Source organism: Canis aureus, chromosome 5 (assembly GCF_053574225.1).
Source record: "Canis aureus isolate CA01 chromosome 5, VMU_Caureus_v.1.0, whole genome shotgun sequence".
Taxonomy (NCBI): Eukaryota; Metazoa; Chordata; class Mammalia; order Carnivora; family Canidae; genus Canis; species Canis aureus.
The window spans coordinates 7347673-7368952 of NC_135615.1; the positions used below are offsets into that span (position 1 = coordinate 7347673).

A 21280-nucleotide genomic window follows, 5' to 3' on the forward strand; every position below is an offset into this window, starting at 1 on the left:
TGTGGTGCTTTCATCTTGGTAACATATATCAATCAACTCTTAGGATTATTCCTACGTATTTCAGGTTTACATTTCAGATTGTAAATAGGAAATTGCCATCATTGTCATCTCCAATTTAAAGGTAAATAGAAAGTTATTGTTTTTCATACAAACTGACATACCTTGTTTACCTTTTCTTGATTGAACCTTTATAATTATTTGAGTAATTCTTTTTCAAAGACGGCATTCACATATCATAAAATTCACCATCTTATGGTATATTTTTAAAATTCAGTGGTTTTAGTATATTCCTAAAACTCTATCATAATCCTGATCTAATTCCAGAACATTTTCATCATCCCAAAAAGAAACTTCATACCCACTATTACTCCCCATTCCTCCTTTTCCCCCAGACCCTGGTAACCACTAATCTACTTTCTGTCTCCATAAATTTGTCTATTATGAATATTTCATAAATGAAATCATAGACTATATAGCATCACTTCATTACTTTTCCTGATGAATAATACTCCACTGTATGGATATACCACAGATTGTTTATCCATTCATCAGTTGGTATATGGGTATATATCTAGGAGTGGAACTGTTGGGTGATAAGGTACTTTATGTTTAATATTTTAAGGAACCAAACTATTTCAGAAAATGTACCATTTTACAATCCTACCAGCAATGTATGAGGTTTTTATTTTTTCCACATCCTGTTATTTTATGACTTTTTGACTACAACCAAACTTGTAGGTTTGAAGTGCTATCTCACTGTGGTTTGATTTTCATATCTCTAGTGACTAATGAAAAGTTACGCATCTTTTCATGTACATATAGGCCATTTGGGTATCTTCTTTGGAAAACTGTCTATTCAATTCAATTCTCATGTTTAAAGTTGGATTGTTTGTCCTTTACTTGTTGAGTTGTAATACTTCTTTACATATTCTGGATACCAGACCCTTATCGGATAAATAATTTGCAAATATTTTCTCCTGTATTGTGGGTTTTCACTTTCTTTTTTTTGCCATATAGTTCTTTTTTTAAAGTTAAATTTATTTATGGAGAAAGACAAATACCATATGATTTTGCTCATATGTGCAATTTAAGAAACAAAACAGATAAACATAGGTGAAGGGCAAGAAAAATAAAATAAGATTGTAACAGAGAGGAAGCAAATCATAAGAGACCCTTAACTATAGGAAACAAACTGAGGATTGCTGGAAAGGAGAGGAAGGTGGGGATGGGGTACCTGGGGGATGGGCATTAAGAGGGCACCTGAAGTAATGAGCACTGGCTCATTATATGCAGCTGATGAATCACTAAATTCTACCTCTGATACTAACCCACACTTTTGTCAGTTCAGGAAATTCCGTGCACTTGTTTCAGCCAGTCTCCACTGGCATTTGGCAAGATACAACTACCTTTCTAATTTCTTTCCATATAGATTAGTTTTAGCTGATTTACAGATAAATAGAATTACATAGAACTTTTCTTGTTTTGCTTAACACATCTTTGAGATTTTTCCATATTATTGTGGATAATTAGAGTCTTTTTTATTACTCAGTAATAATATGCCTTTGTATGAATTATTATAACTTGTTTATCCATTTTTCTGTTGAACACTGGGTCGGTTCAATTTTGGGGCTATTATAAAGAAAGCCACTGTGATCATTCTTGTACAAGGGTATGGGTATGTTATTATTTATCTTGGGTAAATGTCCAGGAATAGAATTTCTTGGTCATATAGAATTGCATATTTAACTTTGTATGAAAATATCAAAGAGTTTTCTAAAGTAGCTATGCCATTTTTCAATTTCACTAACAATGTATGAGTGTCTCATCTGTTCCACATTCTCACTAACATTGGTGGTGTTAATCTTTTTAATTGTAGCCACTCTAGTGGTTATAAAATGATATCTCACCATGATTTTAATTTTAATCTCTCCAATCAGTAATAACAATTGCACATTTTTATGTGCTATTGGCTATTTGTATGTCTTCTTTTATGAAGTATCTCTTCAATTTCCCATTTTTTATTGTATTGTTTGATTTTTCATAATTTGTAGAACTTTATATGTTATGAATAAAGTATTTTGAATATTTATATATATATAATGAATATTTCCTCCCAGTCTGTAATTTGCCTTCTTTTTCCTTTTTAAAAAATAATTGAGGTATAATTGACAAATAACATATTACTTTCAGGTATACAACATAATGATTGATCCAATATTTGTATATTATGAAATGATCAACACAATAAGTCTAGTTAACATCTGTCACCATACATAGATACCAAGTTTTTTCTTATAATAAAGATTTTTAAGATCTACTTTCTTAGTAACTTTCAAATATGCAATATAATACTATTAACCATATTCACATGCTCTACTTATTTTATACTATTTGACTCTTTTCACCCAATTTGCCCATCCCCATACCTACCCTCTAGCAACCACCAGTCCGTTCTCTGTATCTGTGAGCTTGGTTTTTTTGTTTGTTTTTCAGATTCTACATATAAAAGTAAGATCATATAGTATTGGTATTTCTCTAATTTGACTTAACATAATATCCTCCAGGTCCATTCATTTTATCTCAATGGCAATATTTCATTCTTTTTTATGGCTGAGTAGTATTCCATTGTATATATCTACCACATCTTTTCATCCATTCATCCATTAGTGGACACTTAGGCTGTTTCCATATTTTGGCTATTGTAAATAATGATGCAATGAACATGGGGTACATATATCTTTTCAAGTTTGTGTTTTGTTTTCTTCAGATAAATACCCAGAAGTGGAATTGCTGGACAATATGGTAGTTCTATTTTTAATGTTTTGAGGAACCGCCACACTGTTTTCCATAATGATTGCACCAATTTACATTCCCAACAACAGTGTAAGAGGGTTCCCTTTTCTCTATATCCTTGCCAACACTTGTTATTTCTTGTTCTTTTGATAATAGCCATTCTGACAGGTGGGAGATGATATCTCATTGTGGTTTTGATTTGAATTTCACTGATGAATAGTGATGTTGAGCATCTTTTCATGTGCCTGTTGACTATTTGCATGTCTTCTTTAGAAATTGTCTATTCTACCCATCTTAAAATCAGAATTTTTTTTTGTTATTTAAAGTTTTATGAGATCTTTATATATTTTGGATATTAACTCCTTATCAGATATATGAATTGCAAATATTTTCTCCCATTTGGTAGGTTGCCTTTTCATTTTTTTGGTGGTTTCCTTTTTGAGCACAAGCTTTTTATTTTGATGTAGTCTCACTTCTTTATTTTTGCTTCTGTTGCCTTTGCTTTTGGGATCAGATTCAAAACCAAGACTGATATTAAGGAACTGCCTATATTTTCTTCTAGGAATTTCATGGTTTCAGGTCTTATATTCAAATCCTTAATCCATTTTGAGCTAATTTTTGTATATAGTGTAAGACAGTGCTCCAGTTTCATTCTTATGCATGCGGCTGTCCAATTTTCCCAGCACCATTTGTTGAAGAGACTATCCTTTTCCCATTGTATATTCTTGCTTCCTTTGTTGTAAATTAATTCACCATATATGAATGTGTTTACTTCTCGATAGCCTTCTGTTCCACTGATCTGTGTGTGTGTGTGTGTGTGTGTGTGTATGTGCATGGAGCCCAATGCAGGGACTGAATTATAACCCTAAGATTAAGACCTGAGCTGAGACCAAGAGTCAACCTACCGAGCCACCTAGGCATTCCTTTGTGTCTGTTTTATATATGGATGCCATACTGTTTTGATTGCTATAACTCTGTACTATCATTTGAAATCAGGGAGCATGAATCCTCCAGCTTTGTTCTTTCCATTTGTGTTTTCTTCAATTTTTCTCATCAATGTATTATAGCTTTCAGTATACAGGTCTCTTGGTTACATTTATTCCTAGGTATTTTATTCTTTCTGATGCAAGTTTGTCTTTTAAAAAAGATTTATTTATTTATTTATTCATGAGAGATACAGAGAGAGAGAGAGAAAGAGAGAGGCAGAGACACAGGCAGAGGGAGAAGCAGGCTTCTCACAGGGAGCCCGATATGGGACTCAATCCCGGATCCTGAGCCAAAGGCAGATGCTCAACTGCTGAGCCACCCAGGCATCCCCATTTTGAAGCAACTTTAAATAGAAGTGTTTTCTTAATTTTTCTTTATGATAGTTTGTTATTAGTGTATAGGAACACAATAGATTTTTGTATATTGATTTTATATCCTACAACTTTACTGAATTCATTTATTAGTTCTAATAGATTTTTGGTAGTGTCTTTAGGATTTTCTGTATATATTATATCATCTGCAAGTTGTGACAGTTTTACTTCTTCCTTTCCAATTTGGATACCTTTTATTTTTCTTGCCTAATTGTTGTAGCTAGGACTTGTAACACCATGTTAAATAAAAGTGGGCACCCTTGTCTTGTTCCTGATGCTAGAGAAAAAGCTTTCAGCTTTTTACCAGTAAGTACAATGTTAGCTGTGGCCTTGAGACCACGTGTGGCCTTTATTATGCTGAGGTACATTCCCTCTGTATCCACTTAATGTCGAGAGTTATTAGCATAAATGGGTGTTGAATTTGTCAAATGCTGCTTCTGCACCAGTTGAGAGGATAGGATTTTTACCTTCATTCTGTCATTTTATTTTTTATTGAAGAATAGTTGACACACAGTGTTATATTACTTTCAGGTGTACAACATAGTAATTTGAGAAGTTCACACATTATGCTATGATTCCTGCAAGTGTAGCTACCATCTGTCAGTATAGAATGCCATTATGGTATCATTGATACATTCCCTATGCTGTACCTTTTATTCCTGTAACTTATTCATTGAATAACTGGAAGCCTGTATTTCCCATTACCCTGTGCTCACTTGGCCCATCCTCCTATCCACATTATTTTATTACTTTCTTGATCATATCCTTTGGTGTACAAAAGTTTTTCATTTTGATAAAGTCCAGTGTATCTATTTTTTTCTTTTCCTTTTTGCTTGTGCTTTGGGTTTTTTCTCCAAGACTATGGATATTTATGTATCCTTCTAAGAGTTTTACAGTTTTAGCTCTTACATTTAGGTCTTTGACATATTCGGAATTAATTTTTGTATATGGTGTAGAATTAGAGGTCCAACCTCATTCTTTTGCCTAAAGAAACCTGCGTTGATCTGTATGTCTCTTCCTATGCTAGTCTCACACTGTTTTGTTTGCTGTAGCTTTGAAGTAAGTTTTAAAATCAGAAAGTGTGAGTCTTCCAACTATCTTCTTTTTTAAGATTGTTTTGACTATCCTGGCCTTTGCATTGCCAAAGGAATTTTAGAACCAGTTTGTCAATTTCTACAAAAAAATCAGCTAGGATTTTAATAGGAATTAGGCTGATTCAATTTAGGAAATATATCAATCTGAAATCACTAAGTTTTCCAAAGCACAAACAAGGGATCTTTCTTTTTTCTTTCTTTCTCTATCTTTCTTTTTCTTTCTTTCTTTCTTTCTTTCTTTCTTTCTTTCTTTCTTTCTTTCTTTCTTTCTTTCTTCTTTCTTTTTTTTTTTCTTCTTTAATTTCATTCCACCGTGTTTTGCAGTCTTCAGGGCACCTTTCTAGTAGTTCTGTTGTTAAATTTATTCCTACGTATTTTTATTTCCATGTTATTGTAAGTGAAAATATCCTCTTTATTTCAGCTTTAGCTTGTTGCCAGTGTATAAACTACAACTGAGTTTTGCATATTGATTTTGTATACTGTAATATTATTGCTAAACCTGTTTATTACTTAGAGTGGTTTGGTGGCTTCCTTAGAATGTTCTCTACAGAAGAGCATGATGTCATCAGCAAATAGTTTTACTTCTTTCTTCCATCGGGATATCTTTTATTTCTTTTTAGAGCTTAATTGTTCAGGTGAGAACTTCTAGGACAATGTATAGTAGCAAGAGCAAACATTCTTATCTTGTTCCTAATTTTAGGGGGAAAGACTTCAGTCCTTCGTTATTAAGTATGATGTCAGCTGTGGATTTTTCATAGATAACTTTTATCAAATGAGCAAGTTTTATTCCATTCCTTCCATTCCATGCTGGTTTTTTTTTTTTAATCATGAGAGCATATTAGATTTTTGTCAATGGTTTTTCTGCATTTGTTGAGATGATCATGTGATTTTGTCCTTTATTATGTTAAAATACTCTACTACATTGATTGTTTTTTGTATTTATAGGCTAAATCCCACCTGGTCATGATGTATAAGCCTTTTTGGAGGTTACTGGATTCTGTCTGGATTAAGATTTTTATGTCTATATTCATAAGAGATATTAGTCTGCAGTTTTCTTTTCTTGTGATATATTATCTATTTTTGGTATCAGGGTAATACTAGTCTCTTAGAATGAATAGGAAGTGTTGTCTTTTCTATTTTTCACAATGGTGTGCAAATAATTAATTTAATTCTTTAAATCAGTGGTATAATTCATCAGTGAAACCATTGCATGTGAAGGGGAGAGGGAGTTTTTTTGATTACTAATGTCTTTATTTGTTTCACAGTAAATAACACTTCTAAATAATCTGCAGGTCAAAGAATAACTCAAATTAGAAATCATTTTAAACTCAATGAAAATGTAAATCCAACTCCGGTATTTTGGACTGGATACATGCAAATGCTAGGTGACTGGTAGCAGGGTAACCAGAGGCCAGGGGAACTGGTACAACAAAAGGACACAGGTGTGTCCATACAACACTGGAAGCCAAGTGCCTCCCTCTGGGCCCTGATAACAGAAGGTGATAGCAGTCAAGGGCTTGCAGGAGCAAACTGCCTCACCATGGCATTTATATCTTTCTTTATTTTTTATGTTTAAGTTAAAATATTTATTACAGCAGGTCTTTAGTAAAAAGTATGGAATGCTTCAGGAATCTGTGTCATTCTTGTGCAGGGGCCATGCTCATCTTTTCTCTGTTCTAATTTTAGTATATGCACTGCTGAAGTGAGCACTTACTGGGGCATTTATTTATTTATTTTTCACCGGGGCCTTTAAAATCTGGCTGCCTTTCTTTCTGCTACAGAATGAATTAATCTCATTTCCCACTTCTTTTCTTTTTTTAAAAGATTTTATTTACTTATTCATGAGAGACAGAGAGGAGAGAGAGAAAGAGAGAGAGAGAGAGAGGCAAAGACACAGGTAGAGAGAGAAGCAGGCTCCATGCAGGGAACCCGACGTGGGACTCAATCCCAGGTCCCCAGGATCATGCCCTGGGCTGAAGGCGGCACTAAATCGCTGAGTCACTCAGGCTGCCCTCCCACTTATTTTCTTATGTCTACTTGAGGAAAAGAAACATTTCCACTATAAGATTTGTTAGTTTCTAACAAAGAACAGTAGGATAAAATATTTATTAACTATAGTTTGAAAAGTACTAATTCTGAATTACTAGATGGGTTTTTATTCATAATTTTAAAGTTGATTAACACACACACAATTGCATACATACATATATAAGTTGAAACCATATAAGCCAGGCAATTAAAAAAAAATCCCATGTTTCTGATGGGCCACACAGCCCCTAAACTATATATTCTAATTCATACCTATTTCTAGAAATCTTGACATAAAATGTTGATGCTGTGATTAGAAACTAGAGCATGTATATATATGTACACCAAAAAACTAAAAGAGAAGTTTAATATTGAAAAACTTTGATGTAGATGTTATAAAATAAAGTATATTTCAAAAGTATGTGTCACAAAACAGTCAAGTAGGACATCCAACGTCAGACAAAATAAGCTTTAAGTCTCTTTAGTTTTCTGAGTGAGATATATTCCCATTTTATTCATGTCTAACATTTAATACATTCTGAAAAGTCGAACAATTAAAAAATGAGTTTTGATTTTATTTTTAATTGTATTAAAAAGCTAGTCATTGATGTTTTAAAGGTCCTGCATGAGTACAGATCTCTAGTTAATAAAAGACATCTTTTATCAATATGCTTATATTTCCCAAAATCTTTTACTTCCTATAAGTAGATTAAACTGAACATATTAATTCATAAATGAAGTTATTCAAGCCAGCAACACTTAATTAGCTTCTGAAAGTGATAAGTATGCCAACATAATTAACAATATTTAGGGTCATTGAGCTGACATCCTATAGGAAGCTAGACAAGGCAGTGTGAAGTCATGAAAAGGGGCAGGGTGGGGATGAATGAGCAGAGGGAATTGTTTTATGCTCTAGTTAGAGATTTTATAATCAAAGAATAATTCATTGGAACTTAGGAGATTCTGTTTTCATGATTTCTGGGGAGCCATTAATAAGGACTAGTCCTTATGCAAAGTCCCATGGACTTAGGGATTTAGGCATGTTGGGATGGATTATGAGAATGCCAACAAAGGGGAGATGCACACAGGAAGGAGAAGTGGCAGGGCACAATTTGTTTATTTCTCAGGTTTTCAAGGGCCTCTCTTCCTTTAGGCCCTTCCAAGCATATGAGTGATCAGAATGACAGAAATGTGTGCCTGCAAAACTAAGGTGTGTAACTACACACTTTCTGAAAGTTAATTAGAGTCAGGATAGCACATAAATAGTTTTGTATTAGCACGAGTCACTATGGTGCATTCCATGCCAATGCTTCTTGAATTGATGAAATTATGAAGTAAATTTCTATTGTTACAAGCCAAATGGCTTTTGATTTTCCTGTTTCATTGCAAATAATTTAAAATCGTAAAAATATCTTCAGGGAAATTATTTAAATCTTGATAACCCAAATGAGCTAAGAAACTGGAAAACAAAGTCAAATTATGTACAAATCTAAGTTTTTCCCCAAATCTCTTAAAATGCCAGCATCATAGTTCCAAAACACGAATTTGAAACCTTTATTTTATAAATTGTCCCAGTATGTCATTTTTCTATAGGGCATCTAGGTATTTTCTAGTATATGCAAAGTGTGAGTGTGTGAGGTAAGACTGATATTTTGTAATTTGCCTCTGAAGCTAAGTAACTTTCTTTGGCTTTGGAACTTATTTAGCTTCCTATTGACAAAGATTCTCTCCTTAATCACATGCTAGCCAGGCTCCTCTGAGCCTCCTGCTCCACTGGGCCCAACCTTTGGACTTCCCTTGTGTTCACATTGCCCAATTGTAGCAAGAATCTTACTTAGTCAGCTTAGTGAGAATCTCCCACCCTTGATATCTGAGACCACCTTGGCCTGTCTTTTGTAAGATTCCTGTCAAGTGGGTTTAGCCAGAAATTCTCCTTTGCCTCTGGTGCTTTCTCTTAGCAGTTTTTCATCCATGAACCACACCCTGCTCCTTCACTGTAAATCCCGTTTCCTTGTATTCTGAATTGAACCCAATCTCTCTCCCCAGCTGAAAAATCTCATGTTGTTGTGCCCCTGAATAAAGTCTGTCTTACCATTCTTTAACAAGTGTCAGAATAATTTTTTTTTTGTTAACAATGTCCAAATAGTACCCTGACAGGGAAAGAGAGCTTCCTTAGAAACGTATGAATGCGTCCCATTTCTCTGGGACAATATGGTTCTTAAGAAATGTCACTGCGAGTAATTTTCCACTTGACGGTATTCTACATCCAGAGGCGGCAACCAGAAAAGATGATAAATCACAGTGAGCTTAGCAGAAAGAAGAACCTGAAGTCTCCATCATTACCAGGATCCATATGGCAAACTCTTCCCATTTCCTAGTCAAAATGTAATGTCCAAGGCTACATGTTCAAAGGACATGTTATTGATATGTTCTTTTGGCTGTGGTGGGCAGCTGGCTAAAACCATTTTGAAACTATTCCATGTTCAGACCCTTTGGGTCATGATTTGGGACATTAAGTATCATTCAATTGTGAGTTAGGGTAAATTCAAGATTTTTGGAAGAATTTCATGTACACCCATAGGCATTTTGCTCAGCCACCTAAGAACAAAGGTTGTTTTTCTGGCTTTCATAAATTAAGACTAACCAACACTTTGCTCAATGGTCTGTTAAGGCAGATGGTTCTGTAGCTAATAGTCTAATTTGCCTCAGTCTCTATCTCAAATTACCTGCCAGCCAGTGGTTGTCATAAGTTAAGCTAAAGAAGGCAACCTTCATTTTTAGGAGCTCTTAGCTTCTCTACACAGTCCTAACTTGCTTATCTTTCAGTCTTTCAAAAATTTAAGATATCTTACTGTATTTTATGTATCCCTATAAAGAATATATAAGTAAACAAATATAGGTAACTTCCAGTCACTTTTGAAATTTACTAGGAACAACAACAAAAAATTAAGTTAAAAAAATACAAAACCTTCTCACAAAGTGTAAATATTTGGTGCTAAGGAGAACAGTAGAGAAAACTGCTACGTATTGTGTTGTATCTAGAGCAAGGAGTACTGAATAATGTATGAAATGAAAATCCCTAGTCCAGAGACAGAAGAAGGCTTTTTCACAGCTTGCTTTAATATTCATTTTAAATATAGTACAAAAGTCTTTTGTTTATTTTTCTTGATTAGCCTCAGAAAAAGGAGAAAGGCAATTTGTTTTCAGAAACCATATTACAAGGAATAGGAAAATGTTCTTTCAGCATTGTTTCTTTTTTTTTTCAGCATTAAGTTTCTTAATCTCTCTTTACCTCCTTGCATTTAAAACATTTCTTTATTTTGCCTCCTAAAAACATAGCTTTTCTGAACCTAGAGATATTGCCTTTCCAATTTCCTTAAAACAAACAAACCTAGCTTAGCAAGTATTCTGTGAACCCACACAACCATGGAGGTACTAGATGTTCTTTTAGATCTGTCCTGTATCATTCATGTCCCAAGTCAAACATATGTACAGTTACTGAAGGAAATTCCTCTTTATAAATGAATCTTCATTTTTTCCTACTTCAGCTTTATTTTCCCTTTGGTCCATATTAAGAAGCTAAAGCCTATACCATTCTTCTTTCTTTCTTTCTCCAAAAAGGAACAAAACAGTTTCAGGTTCAAATAAATTGCACTGCACGAATGGCTGTCAGTGAGGTGGGGCAATGGGACTGGCTTGCTCTAGGTATCAAAGGGACCCATTTGCCTGTAGAGATCTTAGGGTAATAATAAAGACAACTGAAAGTTGGTCTGCTTTTTATCGCCATCACACGATAGTGATTCTAAATGTCGGTGGTAAAAGACTCCTCCATGAAGAGGCAAACCACTCTCTCCTTGACTCCAACTTGTTACACCCCTATATTGCACTGTTAATCATTAATTGATTAGACTCTTTTGCAATTTCCCTTGGGATTGGCATGGCAGTCTCTGACTGTATGATTCTCAAATGTAGGGCAAGACTGCTAAATTGAAAAGTGGAAAATTTGATAAAAGTGAATGAAACCTTTAAGTTCCCTCCCAGGCTAATAGTATCATTTCTGTGACAGTGTGAGATTCTATTCCTTTTTCATACTTGCTCCAAGTTTTCAAGGCTCCTGGAATTCTGTAAATACTACAATCAATCAGTGAGAAACCAGGGGATGGAGAAAGAAATGTTCCATAATTTTACTAAACCTTGAGGAAAGTGACTGAAATAAAGCAAAAACTCAGGTCTTTCTCGCCTATCCTAGTCTCAAGGGACTTTAATAGTCACTTTATGTATCTGTACCGATAATTTCCTTAGAATTTTCTGCCTGGAGAGGTAGGATTTAAATTTTGAAAAAAATATTGAAATAAAAAAATGAAGTATCTATGGAAATGATATATGGCATTCACCATGCTATCTTGATCCCTCAGGTTCTCTAGAGCCTAGTTCTGTGCCTTTCTCCATATCCTCCCAATGAATTTCCTTATTGCTTAATTCAGCCATAGTAGCCATATCCCCTTGATATATTTACATATATTCCAGTCCTGTTTAGCTTTATAACAGCTTTATAGGTCTGGTGAGAAAATTGATTTTCAGGTGTTAAAATAATTTATTCTTGGTTGTATAAATAGTTAATAGCAGAACTAAAATTTTGAATTTGGATTTGTTGGATTTATGTCTTTCCTCTTTAAAATAGAGGTATTTTAATTTTTTAAATATTATTTATTTGTTTATTTATTTGAGATAGAGAGGGAGTGAGTGAGAGTGCATGAGCTCAGGGGAAGAGGCAGCAGAGGAAGAGGGAGAGGGAGCAACAGACTTTCCATGGAGCAGAGAGCACCACGTCGGGCTTGATCCTATGACCCTGAGATCATGACCTGAGCCAAAGGCAGATACTTAACCAACTGAGCCACCCAGGCACCCCTTTCTGTCTTTCCGCTTTATTATGTTATGATAAAATCTTGAAAGTCTTTTCGTCAGGGCCACATGTTGCTTGAATCTAAAAATATCAACCAAGACACCCTTGGCAGCTTACATTCACTATAACCATCCATCCATTCATTCACTTATCTAAATGTATAAATATGGGCAAGATGCACAACGAAGAATGAGGAATATAAAACTGGTTCAGCCAGTCACTTCCACTGAGTTATTCACATTTCTCTGGGATGCTAATTGTTCAGTTTTATAGACTTAAGCAATATTGGAATTGTTTAAATTTGAGCAATTTGAAAAAAAAACAGAATATAGTATAAAGCTATATGGTTCAGAAGAGTAATTCAGCTCATTACGTTAGCAACAGTTTCTACTTGATTTAAGCCTTCAGTGTTTAACTCTTCACTACAATGACTTCTAAAGACACATAAACAGAAGTAGCTTTAAGTCCAGTCTTTACAATAAAGAGAAGAATGATGGACTAATCTAATTTCTCAAATTCCAATCGTTTGCATACCATAGTCAAGATTTCTTCCTAGGTCTGTGTAGTAGCTATATATTCTTAAATCAATTTCTATTTATTGCTAAATAATTTATTGCTAAACATATTTTAAAGGAAACTTTACATTGCTACTTTAAATGAAAAACTGATAATCCAGAAATAGAAAGTAACTATAGAAATACAGTGAGATGGTCAATAAGTTATATCTAAGTAGCATTGCAGTGGAAAGCCTGCAGCTTGATCTGCTCTTTGTTGCAAAGGGAGATTAACAAGTGTTTGGCGAGTGTTAGAGACCTACTAGTTCCACATTGATTTTTCTCTTGGAAATAATCAGAAGGATGTAAAGAGCATCTGAATGGAAGTAATTTTCTCATTACATGATTCAGTGCTATTTAATACTGTGTTTGCATTCCCTACCAAACAGTCTCTTGCAGACCACAGAGTTATATGTTCTAGACATGTGGGGACATGTAGTAAGTCAGGGGACTGTAAATGCATTATGTGTGGAGAGAACTGTTGGAAGCAGCTTCCAAGTCTGCATCTGACATTTTTATTCATTAAATCATTGACTAATATGTACTAAACACCTCCTGTGTATCAGCCATTGTGCTAAGAGCTGGGGATTCAATGGTAAGATCCTCACTTCAAAGAGAAAGTAAATTAGGTAAAAATGAAGAAGGTAATTAAATAAACAAACAGTATTATATAATAGAGGCCCTAAGAGATGTTAAGTGCTAGACTCATAGGAAAAGAGATCATTTTTAAATCTCAAGAGGTCACCCATTCTCTCAGGATTTCTAGAAGGCTTATTGTCTCTTATAGGTTGCCAAAGATTATTCATTTCCTTTTGGTGAGCATCAGTTGAAAATAGCTATCATATAAGGAATGGAAACCGGAAGATACTCGAAGACTACAAGGACAGAATAGCAAAGTGTGCTGTGATATGGAATAAAAAGAATGTCAGAAAGAATATTAGAGATTAGCCTAATCCTTTCCTTTTGTAGGAAGTAGAAGCCTAGGATTTCCTAGAGTCAGAGGCTAAAATGAGATTTAAGCTGGATCTCCTGAAATCCAGTCCAATGTTCTTTGTACTATAGGACATATTTAAGAAAGGAATCTTGAGAGTTAAGGTTATTTACATTTATTTAAGAACATACTCTGGAGCATTTCCAGTAAATAAGTACCAATGAAACAAAAAAAACAAAACAAAACAAGAACTTGAAAATAAATGGAGATTCTTATGTAGTAGATAGCACAATGATCACATTTTAAGGAAGATTGAAAGGGGAATATTTAAAGACAAATATAACACATATTATGGCTCTAAGATAAACTGTGTCTGAGCCATATTAAAATACTTTTATTGAGAAGCACTTATGATCACATTAGCATGGAAATATGAATGGCTTACTATGGTTAGGAAAACAGCTTTAAAGCTAATCAGCATAAAGGGTTTCCTTTACAGAGATGCAGTTTTATCGTCAGGGAGAAATTATGCTCTCTTTCCAGTGGTCTTTGGCACCACTGTATTGAGAGAGCTTGGAAAGAGGAGACAAGGGAAAGCCCTTTATGGATAAGTAATGTACTATATGCCTCTTTCTTCTTTATATTTATCATATACATTAAGAAAAGTAGGGAGTTTTGAAAGTATAAGGGGACTTACTCATCCTCTAATTTATAAGGTTGATAATCATTAAAGCACATTGGTTAAAGCAAGAGGACAGTCAAAAACACTGTTTTTTGAACTTCACCCATTGAACATCAGCAGGATTATCCTGGGGCATGTAATTTATGAATGAAGAACAGTAGCTTCTGTCAAGTCAACATATGGCTAAATTCTACTATATAAGGATTCTTTGGGAGCTCTGGACTTGGATTATTATTTCAACGGTGTTCCTGTTCTTAGCTAGTCAGTATTGTCTTGCATTTATTCTAGACTATTTTTTATTCAGAATTAAATTTTCCATACCCAATGGCACATTTTATTAAAGCATAGTGTTCAAATTCAGTTGTATTAAAGATTTTTCTAGATAATCCTAATGATATTGCCTTGAAAATGAAAAAGAATACGTATTGTCTTGCTGTCTAAATTCGTGAAATTAAACCATTTAAGTGGCTGACCCAGCTTGTAATTATATGCTAAGCCAAACACTTTGATGTTCCCCTGGGAATGAAAACTAATGAAATACAATATACCTGTGAAGCTTGAGAGTGACAGTTCCGTAAACAGTAGCAAAACCGAGAAGACGGACCCATCTTAGGAGAATACAGCGAAATGTGCTTGGCTCAAAATACAAAATAACAACCTGTAGGATGAGAACAGAAAGAAAGAGACCTTCAGGATCAGCTGATGACCCACAGACTAAAATCAAAATTTCACATAGGAATTTTGACATAGCACACATCCTTTTGAATAAAACTTTAAAATATATTTTTGATCATTCATTGTCTAAATCAAAAGACTAGAGTCTATTGCTTTCAAATCAAACCTAAGTTCTTTACTTCTAACTTTCAGGAGTTTCTATGAATTGTCTCTTAGCCTTTGGCACTCTCTTTATCTTCCCAGATGGGCCGGCCAGGCAGCCCTCCATTGTCATACTCACTGGTGCCTTGCTGATTCCTACCTCCACATTTCTAGTAGTATCTTTCCCCTGTCTGAACCAGTCCTCGGAATATTATCCTGCATTGTACTCCCCAGTTAATCTACTTAGTACCTGCTCAACTGCTTCACTAATTCTTCTCACTCCAGAGTTATCACGAAGCAAATATTAATGAAGCATTTACCATGAGCCAGATACTATACTACATGCTGTAGATACAAAGGCCAATAAGAAAGAGAAGAGAGACCTGTAAACAAGGAACTGCATTAAAATAGCACAAGTGCTGTGATAACTTCTGTGCAAGTTCAGTGGGCACAAAGGAACAAGTGATCAATTCTGGAGTGGGTTATGTGTGTGGGGGGCAGGTGGAGGGCAGTCAAAAGGCATGTGGAATGAACTGTATGTATTACCTTTCACATGCTACTGGTGGTTTTGAACAAGCCCTCATAGAATAGGAATTGGTTTGGCCCTGCTTAAGAAATCTAAATAAATGCTGTTCAAGAATGTAGACTTATATACTCTTATGCTAGAGCAGCAGGCCTGAACTGATTTTGCTGAAAACAAGGTCTTCATAACAAAAAATATACTCACTCCTAAAATCCTGAGTGTTATTTTAGTTTTTTTAAAATCTCAAAGATATAAATATTAGTAAACATAAAGCACAGCTGGGGGAAATGGGATGGGTGCTGACGTTTTCTTGCTGGTAACTTACAAATGGAGCCCCACCCTCCAAAAGTGCCAAGAATAACATTACCTATAGCTCTCTGATGGTATTTCTCAAATAGTTCTACTTAAGCTAAGTACTTCCAATACCATTAGAATTAAATTCTCAAGGAGTGGGAAAAAGGCTGGTATTAAGAAGAAACCAAAGGAAGGTTTTTACCTTATATGTGTGGCCAAGAGATAATGTTGCTTTGTGTATATGTGGTATTTGTCCTTAGTTTTCTAATTCTCTAGATCTATGCTGAAGATGCAGATAAAGATGTGATTTTAAAGTTCAATCTATCAGGAAAGTGCTTGGAGTCATCCAAAAATTGATATAAAAACCATTTCCTTTATTTGCTATTTTCACAAAACAAGCTGAAATTCTGTAAATGTGTGTTTTAAGTTTTAGCTCATATATTTTGGAAATAGTTCCTTTACATGAGGGTCTGGCGGTAATTAAAAGCTCTAAAAAATAAGCTGTATTGTTTAGTAAGGAATCTGAGCTGAGGGAAGAAGGGTAAGTTTAGAGGGGAAAAAGAACAAATGAAGAAAACTTGGTAGAAGATTAAAGGATCAGGGGATATGTGTTTCTTCTCATGGCAGAGAGAAATGACAGATTAGAAACTAGTACAAGAGGGACCTAAAGTGTAGAATATACAAAATCTCATGTATTTCCACTAGAAATGGATTTAGAGATTATTCTAGCACAGTGGATTCCTGGAAGCTACAAAATCCTGTGACTTATTGCAAAGTTTTCCATTGCACACTGAGCAATGATTAAGGGCATGAATAAGCAAAGGTGAACAATATAAGATAGAAGTCTGCATATTTTTTTTATTTTGGAGGAAATAATTGCTCTTGAAGGAACTACTGTTATAGCTTCAAGCTTATATTTCACAGATGAAGAATTTGAAGACTTGTTACTGTAAATGAAAGATTGAGGCAGTCAGAAATAAATGAAAGAATAATAGTCAATTTCTTTTAACATCCATGGACGAGGTATAGCTTAAAAAATAATAGAAAATGAAATTCCAGTGAACTTAATAAAATATATTATTAGAAAGAGTTCAGCAAATAGTGAAGTAGAACTCCTAATTTTGGAGTGTGGTGATGGGAGAATCCAGGTTCTGCATCCAGTCTCTCTGGGTTCCAATCTTAGGTCTGTTCTTTACTAACATTGACGAATTACTTAACATTGCCTGCTCTTCCTCAGTTTTCCCATCTTTACAATGAACACAATCCTAACACTTCCAGATGAGACTGTTTTGAAGTTTGAATTGGTAAATATAGTGCCTGGTACATTGGGCATCCAATAAATTTTGTCTAACATATTAGGAGAGTTGATTTATATATACTTTGTTCTAAAAGTTACCATTCTCACTATTAGTATAATTATATCTTATCTCAGTGAATTCTTTTCTGATTGTTCCAGCTCCTACCTTTGAATTCCCATAATCACTTTTTGACTATGCACTTTTTAACTTTATCTTATACCATACTTAACTGTATGGGTATCCCCCCTGAATCAATGTAAAACCAAAGAAGGCATGCTTCTCCATATATTCCGTGTGCTCCACACACAAAAAATGTAAATATATTAAATCTTTGATCAATGATCTATTTTAGCTAATTTAACAAAGAAAATGTTACCTTCAAAATAAACTGTGAAAAGTCTAATTACTGATTCACTCATTCACTATTTAGTTAGTCTGCAATTTAGAAGTCATTAAAATAAATCAGCTGTGGACTAGGTCCTCAAGTTATAGTTTAGAAGAGTGGATGCTCCGCGTACATGATAAAAATAATGGCATGATCATACCAAATATTTATATTATACTATTGCTAAATACAAAATTAAGCATTTTTACAGTATTTACTTGCTTAATCCCCACAGTGCCTTACACAGTAGGAATGTTTATTTTGCAAAGGAGGAATGACACACAGAAAATTTAAGAAATGCGCTTAACATCACACAGCCAGGAAATGTCAGGGCTAGGATCTGAATCCAGACAGTTGAATTCCAGAGTTCATGTCTTGCTTCTCTAAACAGGTCTACCACATGGAGGAGGTGACAAATACTATTATAATGTGAACTGAATCATATTGAAGATTCAGAGAAAAGAGGAATTGCTCTCAGTGGAAACAAGTAAAGCTATCGTAGGAGGGTTCACATTTGAGTAGGAACCTGAAGGAGGACAAGGTTTTAGTATGTAAGCAAACAGGAAAGGAGGAGGGAACCTAAGATAAAGGCATGCTTGTGGGAAAGCTTCAAGAGTGTGGAGTGTATGGTTATGGACAGGAAGACATAAAGGGGAGTGCTAAAAATTAAGCTTTAAAACAGAGATGGGACCAGTTCATTGTAAGCTTTGAAAAAGGGTGAGGAATTCCGATTTTATTTCATGATCAGACATGTCATTAAACTTCTTTAAATTGTGATCAGAAGTGTATTCCAGGGAGTTAGTCTGGCAGCATCATGCAAGAGCACTGGATGCTAATGGAAGGGGAAGATATTGAAAGTGAGAAGGCCAGTTGGGGGAAATCAAGTCAAAATAAAACAAAACAAAACGAATTCATCTTCTTTTTTTTTTTTTTAATTTTTTAATTTTTATTTATGATAGGCACACAGTGAGAGAGAGAGGCAGAGACACAGGCAGAGGGAGAAGCAGGCTCCATGCACCGGTAGCCTGACGTGGGATTCGATCCCGCATCTCCAGGATCACGCCCTGGGCCAAAGGCAGGCGCCAAACCGCTGCGCCACCCAGGGATCCCCGAATTCATCTTCTTTATCAAACTTTTCCCTTTTCTTAGGTCTTATTTCAGCATCCCTCCTTTACTCTAGGCCCCAAATGCTTCTGCTATATTAACTCTCCTTGTAGAACCTTTCAGTGGCCCCCAGGGCTCTTATGCAAAAATCTAAATTATTATTTTTTAAAAAATATTTTATTTTGAGAGAGAGTGTGCAAGCATGCACATGTGCACAAACGTGCTCAAACAAGCAGGGGGAGGAGTAGAGGGAAGGGAGAGGGAGAAGAGAGAATCCCCAGCAGACTCCACACTGAGTGCAGAGCCCAACTTTGGGCTTGATCTTCAGGGCCCAGAGATCAGGGCCAAAATCAAGAGTTGGACACTTAACCAACTGAGCCATCCAGCTGCCCCAAAAGTCTAAATTATTTACGATGCTAGATACCAGCTTAGTTCTATCATCTCATTACTTTCCACCTACCCAAATCTTCCAATCCTTGCATATGCTGTCCCTTCTAACTGCATGTTCCTTATACAATCCAACTGTCTCATCTGTAGTTGGTGTACTTCTATTCGCTTTTCAGGCTTCAGTCTAAATCTCTCTTCCTCTAGGAGGAGGAAGCCTTCACTGTGGCTTAGCACACTGTCCCTACTTGATTACAGCATTGAATCTACAGCATTGTATTAGATTTGTAGGCTTTGTGACAGCCATGTTTATTGTGTTCAATTCTGTAATACTGGCACTAACAATCCAGGTACACAGGAAGTGCTTCTAAATATGTGTTGAGTGAAAGAAAAAAATGCAGCTGTAGGAAAATGGTAAAAAAGGATATAACTACTGTCGTGAGAATAGGAATTTAGGCATTCATGTGAACAGAGGAAAGAACATGCTGAATCAAGACAGTTGGGCAGCTGATTATTTGTTGAAGCAAAAGTGAATAAAATGTCAAAAATAATGTGAAGATTTTAAGCTTGGGTGACTAGGAGGATGATTGTGTTTGGAAAGAAACAGATTTTTTAAAAAAAGATGCATTAGTCTGGGCATAACTATGCTAGCTCTACTCAGAAAACTCCTCACCCCACTTCACCCTTCCCAGACTGTGAGTTGGCACTCCTCAGACTGAGTCAGGTTTCCATCTTATCTGCACATTATTTATTTATAATGAATTCTGAGCTTTCTTTCATCACACTTATCAGCTCTATTTTGATAAAATTATTTCTGTAATTCATTTGTTAAATTATAAACTATCTAATAGCTAGTTTGTAAGTTGCACGAGGCTAAGTATTATAACTATCTTACTCATGATTGCATACCAATTCCCTAGTATTGTACCTGGCAATAGTAGGTAACCACAGAAAGAGAGTAATAAAAGGAAGGGAAGAAGGGAAGGAGAGGGGAAAGAAGGAAGGAGAAAAGAGGGTAAGTTTATTTTTTGATATCTTGATATTTTTGATATCTTATAATCTGTCTGTACAACATCTAACCCAGATCTAACTTTTTAGTAGTTAATACATGCCATAATGACAAAGGGGGCGGGGGGAAGACAAGGAAGTTTCAATGTTTTTCAAATCCCAGTATTTTACCTTTTCTTGTTAAATATAATGTATATAAATGTATAGATTAACAATTTTTATAAAGATTTTATTTATTTATTCATGAGAGAAAGAGAAAAAGAGAGAGAGAGAGACACGGAGACACAGGCAGAGGGAGAAGCAGGTGCCATGCAGGGAGCCTGACGTGGGACTTGATCTCGGGACTCCAGGATCACACCCTGAGCTGAAGGCAGACGCTTAACTGCTCAGCCACCCAGGTGTCCTGATTAACAAATTATTGTAAAGCTCTTCCCAAATTCCAAATTAATGATATATTTTATAACAAACCCTCATAAAGGAAGAAATGGAGAAAACTTAAACCACTGAACTGTAGAATTTATGAATGATGATGATAATATGAATAGCTGCCATTTTAGGTAGCATTCATAATAGCTGCCTGTGCCTCCACACACTGATCACTGTGATAGACATCTTCCTTACATTTAGGGTCCAGGTATACTTTATTATTCCCATCCTAAAGATAAAGAGACTGAACTTTAATGGGGTTACCTAATTTTCCCCTAGTTATAAAAGAGTATGTTTTTCAACCAGAACTCATAAAAACTTCCTTTTCCAGAAGAACTACCTGACGTATATTTTCATAGTACATATTTCAAGAGAAAACTTTCGCTGTTCTCTTTCCAGTACTAGAGACTAATGATAAGCATAAAGATATTTAGTGTGTGAGAAATAGGACATGGGGTACCACTTAGGTCACTGAGTACCCTAAGGACGCAAGAGCATGCATAATCACTGGATGCATGAGCACAGAGTACAAATTGTAACCAGGTTTAGGAGGGTACAGTGAGAGAAGAAGAGACCCTCTGTATTTTTAAGGACTTTGTTCTTCAACACTGGAGGTTTTTTCAGATGCTTACAAAATTCAATCAGCTAATCTTAGTGGTGGGATACTCTTAGGCATTGTGTTTTTAAAAAGCACTGCTG

At 35.2% G+C, this 21280-nt stretch overlaps 1 protein-coding gene and 1 non-coding gene across 2 annotated transcripts in view; both read right to left on the reverse strand.

Annotated features, from left to right (window-relative positions):
- GPR158 (G protein-coupled receptor 158) overlaps positions 1 to 21280 on the reverse strand; it is a 408845-nt gene that overhangs the window by 46838 nt on the left and 340727 nt on the right. Inside the window, exon 6 of the mRNA XM_077896758.1 lies at positions 14892 to 15001. Coding sequence (XP_077752884.1) covers positions 14892 to 15001 — 110 coding nt within the window. The remainder of the gene's footprint in view (positions 1 to 14891; positions 15002 to 21280) is intronic.
- Positions 6854 to 6955, reverse strand: LOC144314991 (U6 spliceosomal RNA). The gene has a single exon (XR_013380814.1). It is a non-coding gene; the product is annotated as a U6 spliceosomal RNA (small nuclear RNA).